This window comes from Papaver somniferum, chromosome 2, assembly GCF_003573695.1.
Source record: "Papaver somniferum cultivar HN1 chromosome 2, ASM357369v1, whole genome shotgun sequence".
NCBI lineage: Eukaryota > Viridiplantae > Streptophyta > Magnoliopsida > Ranunculales > Papaveraceae > Papaver > Papaver somniferum.
The window spans coordinates 157,234,320-157,246,449 of NC_039359.1; the positions used below are offsets into that span (position 1 = coordinate 157,234,320).

The window sequence follows — 12,130 nt, forward strand, 5'->3', positions numbered from 1 at the left end:
GTGTCATTTACTTTATATTTCCGCATTATAATTGTTTTTATTATAATCAAAGTAAATCACACAAACGTTAATATCCTATTACTTGATAAGTTAATTCTACTGTGTTTGGTTAAGTCCGAACCTTTTTATCAAGTAACACACTTTGTTGTCGTATTGTCTCAATTCCGTATCCATAGACAATCACACAGAGTGTGAACCGATTAGTCGTATTGTCTCGATCTCATATCCATATACAATCACTTTCGGAGGAAATGACTTATAGGTAGGAAAAGTTTTAGCTTGAGGTATATTTGGGTGCCCTCGCCTTTTCAGATGTATGTATTGCTGCAATTATCAAAATCAATATTTTCACAAAAAAGTGCAACACTTGATTTTTCGTCTTCATTAGAGTCATAGTTGTTAGACATTTCATCAAGAGTTTCAGCAGGACCTTTGTTCCTAGTGTATTTCTTTCGATATGGACATTCATTAGAAAAATGACCAAAACCTTTACACTTAAAGCACTGAGGCATATCCTCGTCATCAGTTTCATCATTATCCTTATTTTTAGGAGGAACACGATTATGAGGTTTATCTGATGGCTTGGATTTATCTTTGGAGAACCGTTTACTTCTCTTCAAAACAAGATCCCTAAATTGGCTTGTGATCAACGAGACTGACTTGTCATGATCTTCATCTGATGAATCATCCTCAGAAAGATCATCTTCAGAGATGTAGACATTTTTAATTTTATTAAGTAATTTAGTGTTCTTTAGTGCTTTGAAAGCAACATCCTTGCTAGACTTGGACGTATGCTCATGATCAAATATATTTAGCTTCCCAACCAGCGTATTTCTGGATAGCGTTGCGAGATTATTCCCTTCAACGATGGTATGCTTCTTAGAATCGTATCTAGATGGCAGAGATTTGAGAATTTTCATCACAATGTCCTTTTCAGGAATAGTCTTACCCAATGCAAAATATGCATTAACAATTTTGGACACTTTGTGATTAAACTCATCAAATGATTCTTCATCTGCCATATGAAGGTTTTCCCAATCAGAATTTAGGTTTTGAAGCCTAGCTTCTTTCTCACTGGTATTTCCTTCAAATACGGGTTCTAAGATATCCCAGGATTCTTTAGACTTTGTGCACGTAGTCATATGATGCTGAAGATCTGGGGTAATGACATGTATGATAGTATTTAAGCCGTCAGAATTTTGATTTACAACAAGAATTTCTTCTGGACTATGTCTACCAATATCCTTAGGTATAGATACATCTCCTTATGTATTTACCGGAGGAACATATCCATTAACAACACGTACCCATGTTTGAAAATCACGAGCTTGAAGAAAAGCACGCATAGAAATTTTCCACCATAAGTAGTTTGAGCCTATCGAAAACTGGTGGTACGTTTATGGAGATAAAATTCTTGTCCATAGAGTCGGATCGCTACAAACACAGACTTATATGGTCTTTAAACGTGTTTGCCTACTCTAATACCAATTGAAAAGGCGGGGGTCTAACAACCACACCCAATATTTCGCTTAGCAATCTGTATGGACTTACTCCAATATACTTTTAAGAGAATCAACTAGTCAGTCAGACTCAATCTTAATAAAAGTATATCAAAGAGTTATATCTCACTTTCTCGATTCAATACTTACTCAAGCAAATATAAATCTGCGAGTCTAATTGAATTTCCCAATTGATCGATTCAACACACAACCTGGTAAAGAAATAACACAGACACCAGAAGTTTTGTTAACGAGAAAACCGCAAATGCAGAAAAATCCCAGGACCTAGTCCACATTGAACACACACTGCATTAAGCCGCTACAGACACTATCCTACTACAAACTAGATTCGGTCTGGACTGTAGTTGAACTCCAATCAGTCTCACACTGATCTAAGGTACAGTTGCGCTCCTTACGTCTCTGATCCCAGCAGGATACTACGCACTTGATTCCCTTAGCTGATTTCACCCACAACTAAGAGTTGTCAATACCCAAAGTCGAAGACTTTAATAAACAAATATGTATTAGACAGAAAAGTCTACGGTAATAGATAAATTTGTCTCCCATAGGAAATACCTACGAGTTTTTGTTCCGTCTTTTGAGAAATCAAGGTGAACATGAACCAATTGATAACCCGGACTTATATTCTGACGAACATCCTATAATTATCAATCACCTCACAATAATCTTAATCGGCTAGCGAAAGAAGACATTGCAGAATCACAAACGATGAGACGAAGGTATTTGTTACTTCTTTTATATCTTTCCTATCGGAGAAATCAATCTCAAGCCAATCTTAGGATTGTACTCAAATACGATAGAAACAACAAGATCAGATCACGCAACTACAGAGAAAATAGTTGGGTCTGGCTTCACAATCCCAATGAAGTCTTCAAGTCGTTAACCTACATGGTATCGAGAAGAAACCTAAGGTTAAAGGAGAATCCACTCTAGCTAATACAACTAGTACCACACAGGAGGTGTGGGAATTAGGTCTCCCTGTCATTCATATAGGAGCTGAACCAGACTCATTTACTTCAAATTCATAAATTTGAGGGTAATAAAACAACCAAAACTACCGATTTTTAAGTCAAATCAAAAAATAATATATAACCCCAGATTCATCGAGGGAAATCTCGTGGCTAGACCTTGTTGGAAATTTTCATAAATGTTTGTCGCTATTCCGGGGGATGGCTGAAGAGATACCATTAATGGATGGCTGTTGAAAGCATCTGTTGGAGATGAAGAAACATATCCAAAAGGCATGAACAAGGCCGTCTTAGGGGCTAGGCGATCTAGGCGGTCGCCTAGAGCCCTAAATTGTTGGGGCCCAAAAAAGAATTGTTTACAAGTCATTACTAACAAACATAAGTGTTACTAAACATAAATGTTACTAAAAAATTGACAGCCTTCGGCCGCCAAGCAAATCCAAGTTATCACTTTAATAGTAACATAAACTTGACTCTCAAACTAAAAATTTTGCCTCCGTTCTTGACTTAATAGTACATAAAAAGGCCTCAGAAAATAAGTTTGCCTAGGGCACCCCGAAACCATAAGATGGCCCTGGGTATGAAACCCTCCTTAAATAGTGAAGTTTTTCTCCCATTCCATCACATCAAATCAAAATGTTTTCTTCTTCTATAATAGCATCATCAGAACCTTATCCAGTGTGTTATTGGTCGGGTCAAGGAAGTACAGTCCTTGAATTCGATTACGGTGTTAGGGTTTCATTGAATCTTGAAGGCATAATTCGAGAGACCTGTTGTACTCACCAATTTAATTGGGACAGGTCGAATTATTGTCTAAAAAAATCGAAAGAGCCTTAAAGTCAGGGGTACACCATTCTTCTGTTTTCATCCTCTAGATTAGAGCAAGTCTTATGGTGGAATCCAATCTATTCCAAGTGTGGAAAAACCATGGAATGTCAAGTCTAGTGGCTTCCAAGTTGGGGTCTTCCACAGAAAATCCAAGCAGGGTTCCATGATTTGGTGGAAGGGTCCGTGGAATCCATGGAAACGCTAATAAGAATAGCGTAGTAGAAGACAAAAAACGCTATTAAGAATAGCACTAAAAAACACTATTAAGAATAGCACTCAGTGCTATTAAAAGTAGCGTTTTTTTTATCCGTAGATTTAAAATGAGTTGTTGAAATCTAACGGCTGAGAAAAAAAAGCTATTCTTAATAGCACTGAGTGCTATTCTTAATAGCGTTTTTTAGTGCTATTAAGAATAGCGTTTTCACTATTCCACCATTACACTTGCGCTTCCATCCACAATTCCAAATACTGAGGTGGCGTAGAAGATGGATGAATTCCACCATAAGACTTGCTCCTAACCCAATTTTCCAACAGACCAATCTAAGGCTTTCGTGTCAAATTCCACGTTACCAGTCCTAGAATTGTTTTTTAGGAAATTCCTCGAAGGGTTTGCTGGGGTCTGTAATCTGTATAATAACCCCAAGTCCTTTTAATATTTTCTCAGTTAAGTTGTTTCTCTAATGAACTCACTCATTCACATGACATCTCCATTTTTTAAACCTGCCACACACCACATGGGTTAAAACAGAATTCTAAACCTTTACTTTTCTGTTTTTCCTGTGAACAGAGAATTCTTTTATTTTTATTTAAATTTCAAACTAAAAAAACACAATCATTTAATTCCACAGAAAATCAAAAGCACCAAAAACTCAGAAAAGAAAAAGATTTATACTAATACGCATGCTTCTCATTGGATTCTCATTTTCACCTTACAAAATGGTGTAATAAGGGTCAAACTTTGTCCTATAAAGAAATTGAACCAAACGAAACCTTTTCCCTATTTTATTGCTAAAAACGTTCTCTTTTGTCAACCTCGACTTTGACGTTCCGTATTAACTATTTGGATTGATTTTACCAAACAGAAACTCTGACTCCTGATTGAAAATACATAAATACCCTGTCACCACTTTATCCTCTGACTCTGAGTCAACGTGGATGATTTTGACAAGATAGTCCTATTTTATGCAATGTCGTTGGTCTTTAAATTTGGTTTTCCTGTTTCCCACTCCATTTTTCCTATTTTCCAAACTCTCTTTACCATTTGAAAGATTAATTCACTTTTGATTTTGCTTTTTTCCCTATTTACCGCCTATAAAAAATCAACTAATTATGACCATGACTATTAGCATTTTCCTTCTTCTTCCTTACCCACAAAAAGAAACCATTAATAGACCTTTAAGGTAGAAACCCTAGATCATGCTTCAAAAAACAAAAACAAAAAAACCTAGGTCGTGAATGATTTTGGCCTTCCACCCACTATTAAGCTTACCGTTGCTAGCAGTCCTCAGACATATTTTCATGAATGATTTTCCTTCTATTTTCAACTTAATTAAAACTGTAGCTTTGTGGAAGAGGAGGTACGTAGGTGTACAGAGCATGCAAATCATACGAGACTTCATGAGTTTAGAATTTTAATTAAGTACAGTCCAGGAATTGAATAACCATAATGATATAGATAGTTTTGCTCAACCATTTCTCTGCAATGTAATGTTTATAATTGATATCCTTTGATGCATTTAATTGGTCATGGCTAGCTCATGAGGGTGTACAGACCCCTTGAAGTTCATGAAAGCATCGTTTGCTACCAAACCTGTAAAACAAAACAATAGGTGATTGAACGTAGAGGTGGAATGTGGAGGTGGGAAAGAAGATACAGTTGTCGGTGGTGGAGATGTAGATCGAGAATAAATTGGTTTCTTTTGTTTAGTTGTTGGGTAATTTTATAGTTGGGTTTAAATAAAAAGTCAAGGGATAATATTTAGGATACGTGAAAATTTGTATGGGTGGTACGTAGGATTATTAGGGATGAGAATTTAAGTGGATGGGAAATAGGAAAAATAGGGATAGCATATAGGGAAAACCTTAAATTTTACTCCTTTTTCACTTTTTTCTAACTAAAAATTACAATGATTTTAACTGTTACATTGTAAAGGAGCTCATTTACTTTGAAAACGAAATTTGAACTGATTTCAACCGTTTACTCCATGGAATGATGATCCGATTATCATACTATGATTTTAAGATACCCAATCAACCATACAAGAAGTAAACATAATTATCATACGACACTAATTGTCTCGCTATTTCTTGTGTTGCACTCTGAAATGAGAATCAAATTATAGATACACTCTTAAAATTATACTACCTTCATTTACATTCGTAAAACAGGCCAAATTGAAAAAGTTAAAATAACATTTTTACAAAAACCAAGGAAATATAACACGAGAATAAAATTGGACATTTACTAGTCGGACCTTTACTAGTAGCTTAATTGAACATGTCTAATCAAAATTTGTCTGTTAACTTGGGCACGTTCTATATATATGACCCGCACATTAAAATGTAGCCCTCTAGGCTGACACTAGGTGGGGGTTCCCGCACAATTATTTTATAAAATCGGGCTAGGATGAGCCTAGTGTAACTTTTGCCGGCTACAGTAAAAATCTTCTCATAGTATTTTATTTTTCTTGAAAACTCAAGCACCTCCTTTCGTAGCCCGGTAGCCTCATAGGTGCTTTTCCTTCTTTTTTGTAAAGCCCTCCACGAGCCAAAAGTTCTATAGTACCGAGAAGTGACAAATAAAATGTACTCGACGGCCGTTGGGAACATTTTCCCACCCGTTGGCCAGCAACTCCAATCAATTTCAAAACTTGCTCGGTAGGGAACAACCTCCGCCCCAAACAGTAACTACAATCGTACTGTCATCAGCACATTCAAATTACCTTGGATTTTTTCTCTTTTCAAAATTTATGATCAAAGTACAAAATTCAAGTTTTTGAATTCTTAGACAAAGACCCCACAGGAGGCTCATAGTGCAAAAGTATGTCATCAGCGCCATTTTTGTAGTTTTGCAGAAGCATCAACGGGGGATGGATGGATATCCAAGATTTCACTGTCGTTACTTTTGTAGCTTTTGATGAACATAAAGCATCCACTCTTTTTTTACTCCAGACAGTCAAATTTACTATCCACTCCACCACAGTGGCAATTACGTAATTAATTGAGAAAGTAGAGGGTAAAGTACAGCGCAGTCTTCCAGACATCAAGCGGGGAGAATAAAATTTGAGTCCCGTTGTTTTCTTCTGTAGTATTATTTTTTTGAATTTCAAAAACATCAAACGGCTCTGTTTTCTATCTCTTTCTCTCTCTCTAGAAATCAGAAAAAACCAGACCCGTAATTGCAGAAACCAAACAAAACAGCGAACCCTCTTTTCTGTTCATCTTCCTTCTCTCTATCTCTCTCTTTAGACATGATTTGAAGTTTATCTAAGAAACAGGGAATTATTTTTTCAAGTGGTGTGTGTTTTGTTTAATCAAGAGATTTTTGTGAGATTTTTCTAGTGATGGGTGCGTCAGGGAAATGGTTAAAATCACTCATGAGTGTTAAAAAACAAGAAAAAGATGAACAGGTTTGGGTCTAAATCTCTTTTTTACACTCTGGGTTTTGTTTATTTTCTCAGGGTTTTGAGTTAATTTATTTGATTTGATAGGATTTTTGAGTAAATCTTTTTGTTTTGATTTTGATGTGCAGGAGAAAGTGGTGGGGGGTAATAAAGGGAAGAAATGGAAGTTATTTAGAAGTTCTTCAGGTGAACTTGGATCAGGATGGAAAGGATTTAAAAATGGAAGAAGAGCAGCATCTGAAATAGGATCTGATGATTCTTCATCACTTGCCGGTGATTACCCTCATCATCATCAGAAAAATGGTTTCAATGCTGCAGTTGCTAAAGTTGTTAGAGCTCAACCTAAAGATTTTAGAGTTGTTAGACAGGAATGGGCTGCTATAAGGATTCAAACTGCTTTTCGTGCTTTTCTGGTAAAAGGAGTCTTTACCTTGTAGATTTATTGGATTTTTGATTGAATGATCTGAAATTTTCAGTTTGGGGATCAGTTTTCTGATGTCTTTAGGGGTATTTTCATATGTATTGTGCATGAGGTGTTTGATTGAATTACCAGCTCGGTTTCTTTGTAGTTACTGTTTTGTTGATTTCCCAAAAGCAAAAACCATTTTTTTTTCTTCAGGATTTGATTGATTACTAATTTTTGATTGATTTTGATGGAGAGTTATGACTTGGGTTGTATTCTACTGGTGAAACTAACACAACTGTGCTGCAGTGTAGATTAACATGTAGTTGTGACTCTCTAACCTGCACCGCAACAGCTGTGATAGCTTCACCAATATATTCAATTTGATAACTGCTGATTAGGTCTAGTTCTGTGTCTGTGGTTTTAGATTGTTTGTTAAAAGTTAATATTCACAGTGCAGTATTTATAGATTCACAGTGTAATAGTAAAAATTATAAACATTGAAGTATCTTACAGTGATGGGTGCTTAAAGGTCAGTTTTAGCATGGTTTCAACTTATGGTGCCTTTGGGTCCAGACTCCAGTTATGCTATTTGCTGCCCTATTGCCCAAATGTTAATCTGCGATCTGAAATGTTTCAAAAGATGGAGCTAGTATGCCCTGCAAATGATGCACTCCATTGGGAAATGCTACCATAGATTAATTTTGGGTGACGAATATGGCTGCAAATAGCATTGTTGAAAGTTTCCTGTCTCTAATTTCATTGTTCTGCTAGTTACCTAGAAATGCTTAATTGCTTATGAGTATATGACCGAAGAATTACCAACTCACTTTCATTTTAGGTTGATTTCCCAAAAGAAAAACCCTTTTTACCATCGGAATTTGATGTGCTTTTGATTGATAACTCACTCATTCTTGACTGCTTGAGGTGGAGACTTGTATTCTATAGGTGAAGCTAACACAACTGTGTTGTAGTGTAGGTTAACATGTAGTGGCGAATCAGTTAACCTGCACCCCAACAGCTGGGAAAGCTTCACCAATGTATTAAATAAAATATGATGAATTCTGAGTAGGTCTAGTTTTGTGCGTGGTTTAATATAGTATGTTAACAGTTAATGGAGTACATTTGGGTGAGGCATAAAGAGTTCTTTTGTTCATGAGCCTGTAAACTTTATTATGGATTTAGTATAGTTATAAAATTCGGAAACATGGAAGTATCTTTCTGGTGATGTGTGCTTAAAGGTCAGTTTTAGCATGGTTTCAACTTGTAGTACCTCTAGGTCCAGACATTCTGTTTGCCGCCCTATTCAACATCCAAATGTTAGTCTATGACTTGAGATTTATCAAAAGTTGTTGTAGCTAGTATGCCCTGCAAATGATGCAACCCATTTAGAAAGGCTACTATAGATTGCTTTTGGGTGATGAATATGGCTGCAAATATGTAAGTTCTCTGCCTCATATACTCAGCCCTTCTAAACGTGGACCAATTTGATGGTCCAAAAACAGACCAAGGCAGGGTAGTTCCACCCATTCCTTAAAAGGCATTGGTCTGCGTTGGTCCACATTTGGTCCATCAAATTGGTCCACCTCTAGCAGGGCCAAGTACATGAGGCAGAGTTTTATCTTCTATTGGTCATCGGTAAGTCTGTTAATGTGCTTTGGCACAACAAATTCAGCATGGTTTCAGTGTATAGCAAGGTTTTACTTATCAAGGGCTGTTGTATTGATATCAATTGCTTTAGAATCACAGAATCATTGTGTGTTGCATTTGTTTTTTTGTCTTTGTGCTTGCTGTCGTTGGAGATCTTTGCTATCAGTTTATGTTCCATTGGGCTTAACATTTGTGTATTGGTAATTTCCGTGCTTGTAGTCAAGGCGAGCATTGAGAGCTTTGAAAGGGATTGTAAGGCTCCAGGCTCTTGTTCGTGGCAGGCAGGTAAGGAAGCAAGCTGCTGTTACACTGAGGTGCATGCAGGCTCTTGTTCGTGTCCAAGCTAGAGTTAGGGCCAGGCGTGTTCGTATGTCTATGGAAGGGCAGGCTGTGCAACAAATTTTGAATGAACACCGCAGCAAATCTGATATCCTAAAACAAGCTGAGGTATAAATTTCATTTCTAAAGAAATAAGTTTATATTGGGTATGTAGCTTCTTAAAGTAAGAGGATTACAGAATAGTTAAAAATGCTACCTTTTTGTTTCTCTAGGCTGGATGGTGTGATAGTCAAGGAACACTAGATGAAATTCGAACAAAGTTACAATTGAGGCAAGAGGGAGCTCTTAAGAGGGAGAGAGCAATTGCATATGCACTTTCTCAGCAGGTATTTTTGCGAGACTCTGGTTACTTGATTGAATCTCTTGTTCCTTTGTCTGATTTGGTTTTGCGGTACCAACTCATTTTTCCTGGTTTCAGCAATGGCGATCAACTCCTTATTCAAACTCAAAACCAAATGGATCTCTAGCATCTCTGAAGAATTACGAACAAGATAAGAGTAACTGGGGATGGAGCTGGTTAGAACGTTGGATGGCAGCTAAACCATGGGAAAACCGGTTAATGGAACAAAGCAATTCTGACCCCTTAGAGATGACACCTTTGAAAAAGAGTGAACCTATGAAAAAAGGCGAAGCTTATACAGGTAGCTGCACCAGATCAAAATCTTCCGAGCCCAGTCTTGTTAGAGTTAGGAAAAACAACATGACCACTAGAATTTCTGCAAAGCCTCCATTTGTGGGTCGTTCATCTTCAGGGCCAAGTTCTGATTTATACGAAGATAGTTCAGAATCTTCTTCATCTCTCTATGCGTCCTCGACTCAGGTGTCTGGCAACACTCAGTTGGCATCCGATAGAGCAGAAGAGAGCAGGAGTAGACCTAATTACATGAGCCTCACTAAATCCATCAAAGCCAAGCAAAGACCTATCAACTATTCTTCAACCAGAAGCCAGAAGCAGTCATTGGATGAAATTCAGTTTAATAACAGGTCTGGAACATTTTCAAATGGGGATGCAAGAAGTCAGAAGCAGTCATTGGATGAAGTTCAGTTGAATAGCAGGTTAGGTACAATTTCAAATGGAGATACAAGAAGTAATGCAGGTTCTGATCCTTCAATCTATTTCTCAAAACCACTTAAACAACCAACAAGATTGGACAATAGATCAGTAAGGGGAAGGGAGAAGGAGAACTGCTATTATAACTGAAAAACCTTTTAGTTTTATATTTTGTGTGTTGTTTTTTGAGTTCAACATCTTGTTGTCTTGTAAGATTGAAGAACTACTTTGGGTTTTAAGAGAGAGTTGTGCATCTAAATTATGAACCTGGATGGAGCCTGATGAAGCTTTGCTGCCAATGTTCTTTCTTTTGTAATATAAATGATATTAGCTGGAAAATGTAGCACTGATTCAAGTTTTTATTTATTTTGTGATCTTCAAATGAAATCTCGCAAGTGTTGGATTGTACCAGATGATGAGGTATGCGAATTTGATCTTATGGATCGACTTCTTTTTGCATGTTAGAGCTTGATTCATTTGATATCATTCTTGGTCTGTAGACTACTTTCCAAAATGTGAACGGACCCTAGACTATTTCATGGATAGAGGTCTTAGTCTTAGAGGGGCCTAAACTTGTCCTTTTTTTGCGGCCGAAGGGCGCACCATTTTTTGATAAGAAGAAGATAGATGCGGTAGGAATGTTGTAAATAAGAAAGTTTTGTCATCGGTGTCCAAGTTTTGCATAGCATGGGCTATAAGTTACATGGGCTTAGTTACGATTATGAATGGGCTGACATGTATTTGCATGAACTTTTTTGGAACAATTTTTTGGGACCATGCTTTTTTTTTTTGCGAGGGAATCATTATTTGATAAGGCCAACTTCCGTACGCTTATAAGGGGTATTCTAAAATTATGAAAAATACTAATTTACCCTTTATCCTAATTTAAATTAAAACCATCCAAATAACCTCATAAACCTAATCATACATGAATCATTAACCAAAATAAAAAATAAATAGTGAGGGGAGGAGAGGTACCGGGAATTTTTAGTTTTGAAAAAAAAAATCCTTCTCTTCTTCTTACCTCGTTCTATCTATGATATTCCTCGTTCGATTGAAAAAACTAACTTTTAATTTGTTTTTGATTGAAAATATTGAGTAGAAATCATCAGAATTGGGTTTAAACGGAATTTACATTAACATGTTCGGCTAGGAATAATTTAAAAAAAAAAACCTAATTTCCTAACCGAACATTCTGAAACCAAGAACACGAAGATCACTTTGGCCATTACGATTTTTTTGCCATAACCGAACCGTTGCATAGAACAACTAATGCCGAGGTCGGTTGGTTCACAAAAAAAAAAAAAATTGCTAATCGAACACCTCCCTGAAAACCAATATGTTGTTTGCAATGGGTTAGGTTAGTTGGAAAATTTTGTCCCTAGACAAACTCTTGTATAGAACAACAAATGTTGAGTTCGGTTGGTTCACATTTTTTTTTTGCTAACCGAACTCTTCTCTGAAAACCAATTTGTTGAGTTAGTTAGTTAGGTTAGTTGGAAAGTTTTTTCCCTAACCGAACTCTACTTTGCAAACACATATGTTGAGTACGGTTTATTTGAGAGTTTTTTCTCCTAACCCAACTTCAATCTAAGAACTCTTGTGTTGACACAATAGCCGAACAAAATAAAAACCATTAAAGCAAATTTCGGCTACCCGCGTCTTCAGAAACATTAGTCGAATTGCATTTCCATATAAGTTCGGCTACTTGTTCTTCAGATATTACAACCGAACTTGTTTGACCTAGC

General features: G+C 36.7%; 1 protein-coding gene across 1 annotated transcript; it reads left to right on the forward strand.

Moving 5' to 3' along the window:
- Window positions 1-6,650: 6,650 nt before the first annotated feature.
- LOC113349539 (protein IQ-DOMAIN 1-like) lies at window positions 6,651-10,726 on the forward strand. Its single transcript, XM_026593512.1, has 5 exons — window positions 6,651-6,945; window positions 7,068-7,352; window positions 9,212-9,439; window positions 9,544-9,657; window positions 9,750-10,726. The coding sequence occupies exons 1-5, from the start codon at window positions 6,880-6,882 to the stop codon at window positions 10,530-10,532; spliced, it is 1,476 nt and encodes a 491-aa protein (XP_026449297.1). The 5' UTR covers window positions 6,651-6,879; the 3' UTR covers window positions 10,533-10,726.
- Window positions 10,727-12,130: the final 1,404 nt, after the last annotated feature.

Coding starts and splice junctions, on each gene's coding strand:
- LOC113349539 (XM_026593512.1), top strand. CDS start 6,880: ATGGGTGCGTCAGGGAAATGGTTAAAATCACTCATGAGTGTTAAAAAA. Junction 9,440..9,543: donor ATATCCTAAAACAAGCTGAG/GTATAAATTTCA, acceptor TTGTTTCTCTAG/GCTGGATGGTGTGATAGTCA. Junction 9,658..9,749: donor CATATGCACTTTCTCAGCAG/GTATTTTTGCGA, acceptor TCCTGGTTTCAG/CAATGGCGATCAACTCCTTA.